Source organism: Suricata suricatta, chromosome 14 (genome assembly GCF_006229205.1).
Source record: "Suricata suricatta isolate VVHF042 chromosome 14, meerkat_22Aug2017_6uvM2_HiC, whole genome shotgun sequence".
NCBI lineage: Eukaryota > Metazoa > Chordata > Mammalia > Carnivora > Herpestidae > Suricata > Suricata suricatta.
In genome coordinates, this window is record NC_043713.1 from 35,556,911 (window position 1) to 35,573,602 (window position 16,692).

General features: G+C 44.3%; 1 protein-coding gene across 7 annotated transcripts in view; it reads right to left on the minus strand.

Annotated features, from left to right (window-relative positions):
* Positions 1-1,517: 1,517 nt before the first annotated feature.
* Positions 1,518-16,692, minus strand: part of MOCOS (molybdenum cofactor sulfurase) — a 137,154-nt gene continuing 121,979 nt past the window's right edge. For 5 of the 7 annotated variants that reach the window (XM_029921728.1, XM_029921726.1, XM_029921725.1 and 2 more), the window contains 4 exons: positions 11,977-12,082; positions 8,311-8,449; positions 3,550-3,654; positions 1,518-1,713 (listed from right to left, as the gene is read on the minus strand). In XM_029921728.1, the coding sequence (XP_029777588.1) occupies positions 1,561-1,713; positions 3,550-3,654; positions 8,311-8,449; positions 11,977-12,082 (503 nt within the window). In that variant the 3' untranslated portion in view covers positions 1,518-1,560. Of the gene's footprint in view, positions 1,714-3,549; positions 3,655-8,310; positions 8,450-10,962; positions 11,006-11,976; positions 12,083-16,692 lie in introns of those variants that run through there. The other 2 variants (XM_029921729.1, XM_029921731.1) reach the window with 2 other exon arrangements.

A 16,692-nucleotide genomic window follows, 5' to 3' on the forward strand; every position in this document is an offset into this window, starting at 1 on the left:
ACAAAATGAGCACGCGAGGGCATGGCTCTGTCTCAGCAAGCCCTCAAGAACAGAGGCAAGTGTCATCTTTCAAACCCCACATAGTGCTGAAAGCGTCACAAAGTGCTGCAAATAATATAAAGGAACCAACGGACTCCCCAGCCACGGAGTCTGAGTAAGTGAGGCAGGGAAGCCTGCAAACAACTGGGCAGCAGAGAGAAGCAGGCCACTGGCTTCGGGTCGGCACTGTGGGCAGTGGTGGGCAGGGGGTTGGGGAAGAGGGGATTGAACTCATGAACAATCCAGGAGGGAGGTGCTGAGGGCCTTAGCAGGGACCTGGGGTTCATATGTGGACTCCATGTGTCAGAAGGACTTGAGCAGAGCAGGCATAGGAGTGTACATGCTCGCTCCACACCGCTCTATACAACAGGGGGAGACCCGTGGCCGATGTCACGGGGAGGCAGGGACAAGCTCAATACAGGGAGGAGCTTTTCAGCAACTCAGTGGGATAGGTAACATGACTAGAGAGTGAGCTTCCTGTCACTGGATGTATTCAACTGGAGGCCGCAGGGGTCAGAGGTGGTATGGAAGGGACCCCTGAACCCCCGAAGTTACTATCTGAACCGGGATTTGGAGGCTGGGTGGCTCAGTCAGTGGGTGGGCTGACGTGCCTGGTGGGCTTCCCGGTGGGAAGCACGATTGCTCACAGAGCATGGCCATCACTGAGTGTGACCTCAGACTCGTGAGCAGTCCCCAGAGCATCAGCCCAATGCGGGAGAGGAGTGAGCGGGACAGGAGGGAGGAGGGGGAGGTTGCCAGCCTGTGCCATTGCTTAACACATAAATATGCTGGTCAAACCTCCCCGAAGGAACGTGGCCACAACTCATAAGCCCACCTCCTCTACCTCCAGGAGAAGAAAGGGGCACATTCCCATTCCCTCAAGATCACTGGACACAGGCTCCCACCCTCGTTACAGAGGGGTTGAGGAGCCCTAGAGGGTCTTTCTAAAGACAAAGCAACAGTGTGGGAAAATGGCCCAGGAAGCTTCATTAAATACCTCACCCAATGACTTCCAGTTATGGAGAGAAATAAGTCATCGGGATAAAAGGCACAGCATAGGGAATATAGTCATGGTACCGTGATAGCATTTTACAGTGACAGGTGGGAGCTACACTTGGAGTGAGCGTGGTATAACATACAGACGTGGCGGATTCCTAGCCATACATCCGAAACTAACATTGTGTGTCAACTATGTTTAAATTAAAAAAAAAATAGTGATAGAAAATGGAGAGAGAGAATTATAACAGGAAAAAAAAAAGCCTCACCTAATTAAAATTATCATACTTCAAAGGCATATGGGAACCTTGTCGGGTGCAGCACAGCTTGGAAAGCATGGAGGCCCCAAAGTGGCCCTCATGAACTTGGCCAGTGCACACACGGAGACTGGCAGTCAGAGGAGGCCAACGAGACTTCCCTCTACCCCCGAGAGAACTCTCCTTGTGCTGCTGAGACACATGCCAACCTGAATTCGAGCAGACTTAGTTGTAAAAGAGGAATTTTAATTTACACTGAAAATACTTTTTAGGAGGTAACATCCTGATGTTTCTCGGAAGCAGGTTGATCATGGCGTTCTGTGTTTTCTTTCAACACAGGGAGCACCTGAGATCCTACAGACAGGAATGACGGGGAAGAAAAATCCAGAGACGTATGCATCAGGTACACTCCAAAGTTCACCTGTGAACAAGACAGCGGCAACAACAAGTCAGATTATTTTAGCAGTTGAGATAATTTTGCAAATAATAACGTTCAACTAAAATCAAGTCAGATCATTAAAGACAGGTACTAGGATGTAGTGGGAGACAAGAATCTGAATTTCAGATAAAGATTCTCATGTGAAATGTTCCTTCCCAACAGTCCCTGCACACCTGTTTTTCTCTTTCCTATATACCCTGAATGTCTGGTAGGAGAATTTGCGTCCCGTTCTCTGCTTCTGACCCTTCCAGGCCAATTTCTGCTCTGTTCCCTGATTTAAAAACTATTTTGTGAAAAGAATAGCAAAATTCTGCATTTTCTTTGACATGATTTTTTTTTTTTTGATATGAGGTAGGCTAAGTTCTCCAAACTCTCTAGAATAAAAATGGAAGGTCCAAAGTAAAGAGCTGTGTGAGTCTATTCGAAGTTTGCCATCAATGCAAGTGAGCCAATAAGAGCTCTTTGGAGCACGTGAAGTGTTCCCAGATCTGTTCATTCCTGTGATGCCATCAGCTGGATGCCCGCTATGTTCCAGGACCCAGGCTAAGGGCAGAAGCCAAACTAATTCCTTAAGATTTGTGCACATGCGGGAGAAGAGTTCATTGGAACTTTCCGTATTCTTTTTGCAATTTCTCTGTAAATCTAAAGTTATCCCAAACATTGTCTTAAAAATAAAAGATGTGTGCACATGAGAGTTACAGTGATTCTAAGACATGCAGGGATTTCCTTCCATACACTGTAGTATTTGTGCACACCCATTCCCTGTCCTCTGGCTACCGGCAAGGTCCTGACCCCTTCAGGTGACACGGCCTGCCTCAGCTGAGCAGACAGACATGTTGGCAAAACACTCAAGTGCAGACCACATCTACCCCGTATCTGTAGGGAGACTATGGCAGTTAAATACTGGCAAATGAAATGTTGGTTTTGGAAAAACACAGGAAACAATGTGGAATATTTTACCATGAGTTAACCTTCTAATTTATTATCAGAGAGATTTTAAATATGTATGTTAATTCCATTAATTTTCAAGGAATGTTCCATGCAACCTTGACTGCCCGCTTGACCTGGCTTCCTAGAATTCTTTGCAAACAAAACCGGAAAGCACTAGCCTGGACATAAATCTTCCTAAAGAATCAATCTGCTAGAAATTCAGTTTCCATGATCTGGAATCCACAAAAACAACAGCTAGTCATTCTAACTTTCAAGAAGATGGTTTACAGCCTTCGTAGAGTGAAATGTACTGAATCTGCCTACGCAGCTACTCTGTCCACCACAGCGCATTTTACTCCCAGAAGACACCCGTGGTGAAGAAAATAATGATCGAGGCAATAAAATTACTTTATTTACGTACTTCTTATTTAAACCCTGTTATCTCTTTGACAAAATTTGAGAGCATCAAAAATACACATAAGACCCCAAAAAGCAAGAGAATGGATGGAAAGGAAAAATAAGATGGTGTCATGGATGAGGTCAGAACCTTAATGGTAGCCGATCCGCCTTAGAATGTCTTCACACTTCTAAAACGTACTCAGCATGATTACTCAGAGCTACAGTTCTTGTGCAGATCAGAACTAGAACTAGAATAGGATCTTAGGGGCCGCTGGGTAGCCCAGTCAGTTAAGCATCTAACTTGATTTCGGCTCAAGTCATGATCTCAGTGTTTCATGAATTTGAACCTCACCAAAGGCTCTGCTTGGGATTCTTTCTCTCTCTCTCTCTCTCTCTCTCTCTGTCTCTCTCTCTCTGACCCTTCAAATAAATAAATAAACCAAAAAAGAAGATCTTATAACAGGTATCAAAGTTTGCAATCATGCTTACTTTTCTCGCGCGACTCTCAGAAAGCTTTTGGAAAACATTTTGGTTTCGCTGCCCAGTTTGCTGGTTGATGCAAATCATCTGGCATCTGTGACAAGGACCTAAAACCTAGGAGGAAGTGAGAAGGGAAAAGACAGAGTTGCCATGAAAGTGACCAGATGCCCCTCCTAGGGCAGGGAGGAATCTGGGTCCAGGAGGACTGGCTGTAAGAGGGGGTCTCTGGCCCCGCTCACACAGAAATGCCCAGGACTCTACTAACTGCAAGGAGCCAGCAAGTGGCACCACCTCACACGGTCCTGGGGAATCGTCTGTGTTTGTTCATCAGCTGAAAGGCTGTTGCTTCCGGGCTTCATAGAGAAAGAAAAGCATTGTAGTGAATCTCGATTGCTTATCAGAGAGTCTTGGAGATCCTCCTGGGAAGGAAAGAACTGACTGGACAGTAAACTAGGGAAAGATAAACACCCTCGAGCCCAGCACTGAGTCATCGGAAAGAACCTTACTGTGTACATCTCCTTTGACCCAGAAATTTCACTACTAGGAATTTCACCTAAGAAACGAGCCACAGGTACAAACACAGGTTCGTGTACACTCTTTCTCACACTATTTGTTAATAGGGGGAATCTGAGAGTATCTTAAACATCAAATAGTAGAGAACAATGGCTCTACTACAGCTCTATGAATATATTGTGCAGGAATTAAAATTCATCTATAAAGGGTTTTGAATAAAACTTATTTTTATAAGTGAAATAAGCAAGAAAGAAAATTACATGTGTATTCATACACACACACACACACACACACACACACACACACACACACACACAGCTTCTTAACAGGGATTATCCGGTTGGCCTGCCATGAGCATTAATGCCTTTAAAGTGAGAAAAATCTCCCGTAAATGTTAACACAAAAAAGAAAGTATGTAGCTCAGCAGTGACAGGATGCTTCTTCTGTTGCACATATTAAAAGGGCAAAGAGACTTGATTTTCACTTTTGCTCCTCTGCTCACTCATGGGCAAACACCAAGGTTGCACTGAAACTAGAAACTAAATCTGGATGCATGTTGGCCTGGGCCTAGCACTCGCTCTCTGGCCGGTGGGCACTAGACCAGGGAAAATTGAACCTTGCTGTAATACTGAAGTGAAGGCTCCGGGGCCTCCATAAGCAGCTGCGGAGTGCTGTACAGGGCTCTGCCCAGTACTCGCCTTGACACTGGGCAGACCTATGATCTCTCCAGGCCTCATCTCATCCAGCCCCTTTGCTTGAGGTGGTGCGGATCCCAGACACTTTTCTAGAATGCCACGCCCAGGATTCCTGTATGTGAGAATGCCCGGGATGGAACAAGACTTCCACAAGATCAGAGCACTACGCCTCCAGGACCAAGTACAGAACATGCTACTTTCTCTGCCTAGAGTGTTGTGATTCCCAGGCCGGGCTCCCTCTGACCCCGCAGAGCTACGCCCCACAGAAGACATGTCCCACAGAAGGGATGTCCCTCCAGCCCTGGGACCGGGCCCCTGCCCCCCGCCCCAACCCGTCAGGCAGCACTTCCTGTAAAAATCCTGTCGCTTTGGCAAAAAGACTCTCTTAAAACAGTTTCTCAAACGGGCAGAAGGCAAAATATTTTCCAGACACTTTTTTCAACCATCAAGGCAAAGAAATCAATTATCTAAAAACATTTTCATTTTTTATGCATTTTTTCTAGCACTCTTATCCATTGTCATTTTTAAAAAATTGTTTACTAGTGTACACGTTCTTTGAAAAATAACTCAAACTATACAGAGAATTAAAAGAGAAAACACTCAGGATGCCCGGGTGACTCTGTCAGTTAAGCATCTGACATTAGCTCAGGTCATGATCTCAAGGTTCGTGAGTTCAAGCCCCACATTGAGCTCTGTGCTGACAGCTCAGAGCCTAGAGCCTCCTTCAGATTCTGTGTCTTCCTCTCTCTGCCCCTCCCCCACTTGTGCTCTGTCTCTCTCTCTCAAAAACAAACACTTAAAAAAAACTTTTAAAAGGGAAAGCACTGAGCAGTGGCCGCCCTCACTGTCCTCAGAGGCAAGTGCTGCTAATGTAGCTATAGATTCTTCTAGACTGCAGCTCATAGCTGGACACAACCACACATGCACCTGTGCATCACAGTTCTGGAGCTCTCAGAGGCCACCCGGCGTCTTCCCTGATTTCATGACTTCACAAAACACACTGGGGGCCTCCGTGTCTATACACAGAGACCGCCTCATCCTCAGGTTTGTGATTTTCATGATGGCCTCCCGTTCTGGTGGCATGATGCTCTTCATTGTTCTCTGAAGCCAATTTCTACTAGCCAGTTTCAAATTCTGTGCTGTTATCAGTAATTTTGCAATGAAGGTCTTTATCCACATAACCCTCTTTGCTGTTTAAAACTTGGGGGAGGGTGTTGATCTCTCTAAATAAGAATAAAGCCAACAGATATAAAAGTTTTTAGGATTTGATGATACCCAATGAAAAATGACTTTCCAAAAGAGATGTGCTAAATAAGTCTTCCTGCATTGCAACAGCCTCAGCCTGCATATTATCATTAACAAACAACTTTTAAGCATTTAGTTTTTGCAAGGCATGGTACTAACTATAGTTTACACTTTTTAGTGCTGCACAGGACTACGCTGTATGAATCTAGCATAATTTATTTAACCAATCTCCTTCTTATGGGTATTTATTATGTCCTCCAATTTTTCATATTTCTAAAAGCGTTATAATAAATAAACTTGGGATACAGCTCTGCATACTTGTATGCGTGTATTTTATAGAATAGATTTCTACAAGTGAGATTATGAGGCCAAAGGGCAGGCATATTTTAACATTTATTAATGAATATTTATTAAGAACAGTGACCTAAAGAAATCAAAGCATCAGGGCACCTGAGTGGCTCAGTTGGCTAAGCGTCCAACTTCAGCCCAGGTCATGATCTCACAGTTCGTGAGTTCAAGCCCCACGTCGAGCTCTGTGCTGACAGCTCAGAGCCTGGAGTCTGCTTCAGATTCTGTGTCTCGCTCTGTCTCTGTCCATCCCCCACTCACACTCTCTCTCTCTAAAATAAATAAACATTAAAAAAATTTTAATAAAGAAAAGAGAGAGCAAAGCATCTCAGAAAAGTTTTGTAAAGACTCTTACTTGTATTTATGGCCCCAGGTAACTGACAAGCTTCAGGTGCTATTGTTGGCAGGTGAGTTTCTGACAGTGACAATAAGCTAATTCTAGTTCTTTTCCCTCCCTCTTCAGTTTCTTTTTTTCTTTCTCCTTCTCTCCACTTATCAAACATGTATTAGTACCTACTCTGTATCAGGCAGGATACATAAGAGCAAGTGTTTTAAAGACACAGCAGGGACAGAGCAACAGGAAATACGGAAGAGAAGAGTAAGTCAGGATGCAGGGGTGAGGGGGGACAGCAGGAGGGCTGGTGCCAGAGAGAGGCCTGTGGGAATCAATGTCCAAGAGAGAAGAGATTGTTTTTTCAAGGGGGAAAAGCTGCTGGAATAAGAGGAAGTTTGGGGAGTTTAGTGGATGAAAAAAGTTCTTGGGGACTTCTTATGCCATGTAATTTAACTGCCCTCCATAACCCCAGACCTCCGCCATTCTTCCAGAAGATTTAAATGATTGCTTGCTGCTTTTCTGGATACCACAGTGGTGTCCCTTCCAAGTACAGAGCCAGGATACAAGATAGACCCATTGTAGAAAATGTATGCCAAGATTAATAATACTACTATGAAAATAGTTTCATCCCCTACTGAAGTACCCAGGACATTCTGTGCAGGACCCATCCTTCCGTCCCTAGCTATTCTTTCTTTCCTGTCTGTCCATTCTCTGGATGGTTACTGAGCACTGTCTCTGACCCAGGACTGTTCTGGGCCCTGGAGGCACAACAGGAACAGAACACACTAGGCCCCGCCCTCGCAGGCTCTGAAGGAAAAGCAGGCGCTATGCAGAGTGTGACCTTCCCAAGGAGGCGCCGTCTGAATGGAGACCCTGACGTAGCTGCAGGAAGGACACACCAGCAGAAGGGTCAGGTTGAGGCAGGAAGCTTGCCATGTTGAGGAAATGGAGAGAAGGGTGATACGGCAAGCAGGGAGGGCTAGTGAGCTCTTATTGGCTGGAGAGGTCAGAGGGATCAGGTCTCAGGGGCCCTGTTGTCTCCAAGGAAGAAGGTAGGTTTTAGCTTAAGGCTTTCTTACATTTTTCAAACCCACAACACTGTTTGGGGAGCCCCGAGCCTGGGGAGAGAGGGCAGAGGGCCGCTTCACCACTCTGACTATAAGCTCCTCCACCACAGCCAGCAAGACAGGAAGCCAGAGCATCAGAAGAAGGTGGAGTGGTGGCCGTGGACACTGAGGGACCACTAGACATGTGGGTCTTCTGCCACCAGCACCAGACAGCAGGGAAGTCCAAGGGGTCTCAGGAGCAGAATGTGCCCATGGACACAAGCATTCTAAGAAAAGAGTTCAAGCCGAAACATAATGATGAGGTGGACGCATGAGCCCTGATCACCTGCACGAGCACTTTCTCTCTGCCCTGTGGGCAGCTGACTGCTGCCACCCTCATGGGGAATAAGAGATGGATCCTTGCATGGGGAGTCCCAGAATTCAGATGTCACAGCCCTCTGGCTGAGGCTTTGCAGGTCAGAGTCAAAGACAGAGAGGGGATTCCGAGCCGCCACCATCCCGGCCACAGACGGGGGGTCAGGCTCCAGTGGCAACCCTTGAGCAGGGGTAACTGAGCTTCCTGACTCACCTGGAAATGCAGGGAACCAACTGAAATCTCATCCCACGTCTCTTCTTCAAAAGCCCTTGTTCCATTGGTAATAATATTGGCACGGAAACGTGAGATGAGCTCTTTCGTTGGGAATAGTTCCTCCTCTCCATGCTCCTCACTGTTTAAGATAAACCACAAGAGGGGGATGTGGGAAGGGTAAATAACAGAGCTGCTGTAATTATTCAACAGTCCTAGCCCTTGATGGCTGACTTCATCAAGTGTACTCGGGCCCGAGCCTAGATGATCAGAACGAGCTTCTATCATCAGTGTAAGGCCAGCAGACACCCATCTGTTAGACATCGATGGTGTGTCGTGAGAGATTGGCCCATCTCCATGGACAGGCCCATAAGAGGCAGTGCAAAGGGTGAGTAGATCTTAGCTGAAGAGATGAAGGACTCTGGAAACTAGGTGAACAGGGGTCAAGTGAACAAACATCTATGAAAATATATCTACATTGTGAGTCTGGACAAGGCGTTTAAGGAGTGTCAACAGCCTTAACTACCAAGAACCTAAAATGTTCCACGAGCTCATATGTTTTTTGGATGTGAGAACACCATACAGCAACAATGTGTACATACAGGAGGTTTTAGTACATATTTCCCACAGAGAACGGACTGGTGGTTACCAGAGGTGGGGTGGGAGCAGGCAAAATGGGTGAAGGGGGTCAAACGGTACAAACTTCCAGTTATAAAATAAATACATCATGGGGATGTAATGTACAAGCGTGATAACTATAGTTGTTAATACTGTACTGCATATTTGGAAGTTGCTAAGAGAGTACATCTTATAAGTTCTCATCACAAGAAAAAAATTATAACTACATATGGTGACAGATGTTAACCAGACTTATTGTGGTGATTATTTCTCAACATATACAAATAACGAATCATGCTATTGTACACCTGAAACCAATATAATGTTGTATGTCACTTATGTCCCCATAAAAACAAATTTACTTCCTAACCTCTGTACTGTTCGCAACTTTAATGAGCATACACTATTTTTGTAATTCATGTTTAAGATTTTTGTTTACCACCATGAGGTCCCATAAAATGGCTCTCTGCACCTCCATGCGCCAAAGGGGGAAAAGCACTAAAAATAAAGCATCTGAAAACTTCAACAAAAAACACACTGTGTGATCCTGTTGTATTGGGTTCAAGAACAAGTGAAACTAGAGATAGTGAAAAAAGTCAAAATAGTGATGATCTTTGGTAGGGCTGACTCACAGGGCATCCAAGGAAGGTTTCTGGTGTACTAGAAATGCTCTCTAATTGATCTGGGCAGTGGTACATGGGTGTATATATATGTGTGTAAAAATTATCTGAGCTATGTACTTACAATTTTTGTGCTTTGTTGTGCTACAAACAAGAAATTTTTTTTAAGTTGGGGGGGTGGGGTGGTCCGGAAGTATGCCTGGAATCTTCCCTGGAAACAGAACTGAAAAGCTCTGGTGGAGGATAAGCCTATAATATCCCAAACGCCCTCTGAGCAGCGGCTGGTGTGTGAAAAGCCAGGACCAGGATAACCAAGCCTAGTTTCAGTACTATGTGCAACTCCCATGAGCAGTGAGAACTACAGTTTCTTCATCTGAAATGAGAGGGCTAGAACTTTCCAGTCCTAAAATCCTTTGATTTCGGATGTATCCTCCAAGTTACAAATGTTTACTTTGTGCTTTGTAAAAGGGAAAGTATTATGTTCAAAAGATACTCTGGTCATCATTAGGGAAATAAACATCAAAACCACAATGAGGTACCACCTTGCAACAGTCAGAATGGCTAAACTTAACAACTCAGGCAATGACAGATGTTGGCAAGGATACAGAGGAAAGGGAACCCATTTGCACTGCTGGTGGGAATGCAAACTGGTACAGCCACTCTGGAAAATAGGATGGAGGTTTCTCAGAAAACCGAAAATAATAGAATCTCCCTACAATGCAGCAACTGCACTATTAGGTATTTATCTAAAGGATACAGGTGTGCTGTTTGGAAGGGGCATGTGCACCACAATGTTTACAGCAGCACTATTGACAACAGCCAAAGTAGGGAAAAAGCCCAAATGTCCATCGACAGATGAATGGATAAGAAGATGTGGTATATATACACAATGGAATATTACTCGGCAATCAAAAACAATGAAATCTTGCCATTTGCAACAATGTGGATGGAACTAGAGGGTATTATGCTAAGCAAAATTAGAGAAAGACAAACATCATATGATTCCACTCGTGGAATTTAAGATACAAAACAGATAAACATAAGGGAAAGGAAGCAAAAATAATATAAAATCAGGGAGGGGGATGAAACATAAGAGACTCTTAAATATAGAGAGCAAACTGAGGGTTGCTGGAGGGGTTGTGGGTGGGGGATGGGCTAAATGGGTGAGGGGCATTAAGGAAGACACTTGATTGGATGAGCACTGGTGTTACATGTAGGGGATGAATCAAGGTATTCTACTCCTGAAATCATTATTGCACTAGATGCTAACTAACTTGGATGTAAATTAAAAAAAAAAAAGATACTATGATCAGCAGATGCCTTATAGAGTCCATCAAATTTGAAAGGTGAGCAGAGATACAGCAATCACAGGCCCCAGCGACCCTCCCAGGTACGAGGCACAGGCTGGCCCACTTACCTGTCACACCTCCTCCCTGCTTGTCAGCCCTGTGCTAAGCCACCTGGTAGGAACCAGAATTTGCAGCCTGCCAGTCTCCACCTATTTCACACACAAAGAATCTCAGAAAACCACTGATCTGCTCTCTCCAGGGCTCTGGGTACCTGAGGAGGTGCCGGGATGGCTCCGTGAACACCCAGGGACCAATGAAGCTGTGTCATAATTATATGCCCAAGGAGGGCGAGCAGGGCCATGGCCAGGAAACTCTGTTGTACGTTTTTCCCAATGACTATAAACAGCAATCACTACAAACAGTCCATCTGTGTCATTTTTATTAAGCTACATTTGTACATGTTTCTGAGCACGCACACATGTGCCCAAGAGCACCAGGCATGTGAGAGTCACAGGATCCCTGGCCCATGCTAACAGCCGTGTGCACACCTCTCCTGGCCTATGCACAAGCAATATGCAGCAGGTCACAGCTCTCACATAACGGGGGCGATTTGTTCTGCACTAATTGTCTGATTACCTTGGGACTTCAATTTCCTCTAAATACAGTGAAGGGGGTTGAACTAACTCTTTCTGGAGCTGACCTGCTAATATGTCAGGGCCCTTGGAAGCACCCTGGGCGGAAGCGAGCAGCTAGCGCTTCTGGCTCTGTCTGCTGATACAAACAAATAATATCTATAATTCCAACTTTAAAGTTTACATAACCACCCTTCTTTTCACTCAAAATGACTGTGGAAGTAGGGCAAGGCTCCTAGGGGACAGGAGGTGGGTGGGAGCACAGGCAACAAAATTGGGTCAAGTTCCATTCAATTAAAGCAAATGCTAAGAAATGGAACGATTAAAAATGAGAGTTGGGGTTCTCTAAGCATCATCAAGAGAGACATGGGAACTGGACCCAAAGGGCTTTGAAACTTCTTACGGCCTCGGTCGCTCATCTGGACTCCATGACCCCCCCCAAGCAGGCGCCAGGCTCACCCTGGTCGAGTGGTTATACCTGCCTGCTATTCCCAAGGCAGAGGATCTTACCTGGCCTTCAATTGCTGCTGAAGCTCCAAAACGCTGGATGTGTTTATCAGCAAATACTGCGCTTCATTCACCAGAGAAAGGGTGGCTGTTGAACCAGCAGATTGATCTAAAAGTGATGGGGTATTTTTAAAAGAAGTTGCCAAATACATATATATATATAATAATGTTTTATATATGTTATATATGTATATATAACATACACACACACACACACACACACACACACACATATATATATATATATATATAAAACTCAGCCATAAAAAAGAACGAAATCTTGCCATTTGTGACAACATGGATAGACCCTGAGGGCATAACGCTAAATAAAATAAGTCAGAGAGAAATGCCATATGACCTCACTTATATGTGGAATCCAAAACAAAACAAAACAAAACAAGCTCATAGAAACAGAGAACAGATTGGTGGTTTGCAGAGGCAGGGGGTGGGGGCAGGCAAGATGGATACAACATGGAGTCAAAAGACACAAGCTTCAGTTATAAAATAAATACATCATGAGGATGTACTGTATACCATGGTGGCTGTAGTTAATAACATTGTATTGCATATTTGAAAGTTGCTAGAGAGTAAATCTTAAAAGTTCTCATCACATGAAAAAAATTTAACTGTCTGTGACAGATGTTACCCAGGTTTGTTGTGGTAACCATTTCTCAATACATACAAATCCCAAATCAGTTGGCTGTACATCTGAAACTAATATGTTATATGTCATGTATACCTCAATAAAAAGTTTAAATAAATCAAAAAGAAGAATTGCTTTCTTGGAATGCAAATAAATCCTGCTTCCATTAACTTGCATTTTTAAAAAGCAGAGAATATTTCTATAAGGGAGAAAAAATGGTGCCCTGGAAATAATAAAAATGTTCTAAGCATTGCTCAAACCTCTCAGAACCAGAAAGAAAATGAGCTGTTAATACTCTGTTAATAATCTGGAAAAAGAATAATAATAAAACGCTGAAGTGAAATTGTCCCAGCAAAGAAGACCTGAAGGCAACATTTAGAGAAGGAGAAATGAGAGGGAGGTAGGGAGAGGGAGCTTCCCCAAGATGGTGGAAAGAGGAGCCTTGATGAGGGCCACAGGCCCGGGAAGATCTGAGTCCAGTCAGGGAAAGCTGTCTTTTGTCCTTCGGCATGTGTGTGATATTGACTTTAGAAATAAATAATACAAGTTTTAAAACTACTGGAAGGGAAAAAAGCCAGTGAAAGAAAATATCAAGTGCACCCAGAACTGCTAGCACCTTCTGTCAGCCCATTTGTTGGGAGGCCATGTCCATCTTTACGGGGGATTTCGAGAAAGGGGATCAGCTGGGCCAACGCCTACAGAGGTGTCTCCAAACCAAGTGTCTGGGACCCAGCATACAAAAGAATGGATACTTTTAAGAGAATTGCTTTTCAGATCTGCTACTTCCAAATGTTCTTTGTGCTAAAATGGTCCTGTCAGAGGCGGGAGGAGGAATCCCAACCTCCTCCGCAAAGGGCTTCCTGCACTCCCCAGAAGAAAGGCTCACCTCCCCTAAGGCACATTGCCACCAGAGGCTAAAACTCCTGGGTGGAAAACAAAAGTCCCATTCAAAGCCCTGGGGAGTGTGCTGAGAAAATACAAGCCTCTACAGCTTGGGTGAATGGGCCTCCCCTAGGTCAGATGGGTTCCCATTCCTCACTATACACAAAACTGCCCGACCTAATTAAGTGGCCACATGACAGATGATTAAAGTCATCATAACATTAGATCCCAGTACTTTGGTCATGTGCCTCAGAAGAAAAGTTTGAGTGACAGTGCATTAACCAAATTCCTTCAGTCCCCAGCTTCTTAGTGACTTAAATAGGGTTCTCCAGAGAAGAAACAGTACAGAACAAGGGCTATTCTGGTCACAGGTGACATTCATTCATGAATATGGGAATGAAGGGGCGAGGGGCTCAAGCATCTCAGTAAGAGATTCCCTTACAACAATGTTTTCTTTTTATGTTTATTAAGTATTTTTCAAAGTGTATAATATGCTTTTGTTGCGTTGATAAGCTGTGTACCATTAAAGAGGGACTCAGCCAAAAAGATCTCCTAACACTTAGACTCATGATCACAGTAAACTTAAAAATGTAGTTTTGGATAAATATGGTAGAGTGAATGAGAGAAGATTTTCTTTTTTTAATTTTTTTATGTTTATTTATTTTTGAGAGAGAGAGAGAGAGACAGTGTGAGTAGGGGAGAGGCAGAGAGGGAGACACACAATGCGAAGCAGGCTCCAGGCTCTGAGCTGTCAGCTCCAACTCAGAAACCATGAGATCATGACCGAGCTGAAGTTGGACACTTAACCGACTGAGCTGCACATGTACCCCAAGAAAAGATTTTCAAGCATAAAATATATAATACGAAAATAAAATCCCATCAAGGAAGTGGAATGGAAATATAAGTTGAAGAACAAAAAGGATTCCTGACCATTAAAGGACAGTTTGTCCATATATGTTTTAATGAATATTCTTGAAAATCAAACCACTAAATATTGAGGTTCCACTGGCCAATTTAGATGACAATGTAAATAATGTACCTTTAAAAAGGTTCCTCTCAGGTGTACCAACCTAAAAATATTCAAAGACCAATGGCCTAGACCATCAGAGACCTTTCCACCTTGAAAGACATCCTTGAAGTATAATATTCTCAAGCTGACGCTCCCTGACACTGCGTCATGCAGGGGACAGACTCCTCTCTGCACCTACCTTTGCCTCACCCGGGTCCCCATCTCCCACGACAACAGTCACTGCCACCTCCTGCCTGGCCCCTGTGCCCTCCTCACCTCCCTCTCCGATGCAGCCTTCATATTGCACCAAGACTATCTTTCTAACACATGTGGCATCACGAAACTCCTCAGCTTAGAGCTTTCAATGAGTGCCCCCAACCACAAGGTAGCACTTATGACTCCTCAGCCAAACATTCATCCTTTCTCCCCAGCTCTCCCCCATGGCTCTGCTCCCACATTCAAACCTCCTAAACACCTCTCTGGGCCCATGAAATGCCAAGGCCTGCCATACTGCTCCCGACTAAACTTCCTGCACTCCCTACCTAGAAATCTCCTGCTCTCATATTAAGAAACAGCTCCAGAGTTATCTCCTCCCTAAAGCCCTCCATGACTCATTCCCTGTGTAGAAGATACCTCCCCCCCCCAACCCATGCCTGTTGCATAGACCTTTATTGTGACCTTTATGTTAGTGTCACTGTTTAGGTCGTTGTGCCTAAACTTAGATCTTGAAGGACCACAACCATTGCTTCATAATCTCAGGCAGCATCCTGAGGACCCAGCTAAGCCCAAGGAGACCACAGGCAGTAGGAATGATGGGACCTTATTCTATCAACTCATTTAGATGGTGGCCCCAGTCCTGTTGAGCCCCACTCCTTGCATGTCCCTACTCAGAGAATTGCCCCTTCCTCTCTCCCCTTTCATCATGTCTCTAAGCTTACCCATGCCCAAACACCATCAGCTCACCCTCTCAATAAGATGAACATACATTTATTCCCTTTCTCCATCACATAGCAACTCAAATTCTTGCACAACTTATGACATGATATACTGTCAACACTTCTAAAAGTACAATTATTTTATATCCATTGAATTCTCTATCATACATATTCAGGGATTCATGGGTTCATCTGTGCAGGTCACTAAGATCCAGTCACTGGTCCCTATACTGTCACAATGTTACTCAGATTTATAAGCCAGTCTTTCTGGGAGCTAATCACTAAGCCAGTCACCCCTACATAAATCAATAATGTGGCAGTGACAATTCATTCATTCATCTAGTATTTACTGAGCACCTACAATGTGCCAGATGGCGTTCTGAGCACAGGGGATGCAGCACTGAATAAAGTGCACAAAAATCCCCATCCTCCCAGAGCTTACAATCTATCACAAACTAATACACAGAATAACTGAGTAAAATGCATGGTCTATCAGATGCAAAATGCACCCCACAGAAAATAAAACAGGGAATGAACCAAAGAGGTTCAGGTGGGGGCTCTGATCCTAAGGAGAGCAGTCAGCCAGGCTTCCCTGAGAGGCTGGCCCTTGAGCAGACACCTGAAAGTGATCTCTTCTTCCTGTGTGGTACCATTAACTTCCAAGTATAGTAAAACCTTGGACAGGGAGTAATTTGTTCTGCAAGTGTTCCACAAGATGAGCAAACATTTCTAATAAATTTTAACTTGATAAACGAGCACTGTCTTACAATAATAGTAGTGCCTGACACTGAATGACACATGATCACAACCGAGTCAATGGTTCTTCTTTCTCTTTCTCTCTTTCCGCTGCTCCCTCACTGTAGGATTGTGCATGATCATGCCCATGCTTGGATGCTCAGTCTGAGGCCAGTATTTGGCAGAAATCAGTAATTCTTCAGAACGTTGGAGGTGCCCACAACTGGCACTAGTGTGTTTTTTGTCACTTCAAAGCACCTATAGACCGCCCTTTGCTTTTCCATATAAGACTAAGCTTAGGAATGCTTTGCTTCATTCTAGGTCAGGCTGCTTGAAGACATAGACCCTTTCCTCTGCTGCCTTATTGCCAGTTACATTAAATACAGTATATGACAAGAGTTTATTAATACTATACTGGAGAGCCACCTGGGTGGCTCAGTCAGTTAAACGTCTGACTTCAGCTCAGGTCCTGATCTCATAACTCATGAGTCTCAGCCCCACATGGGGTTCTGTGC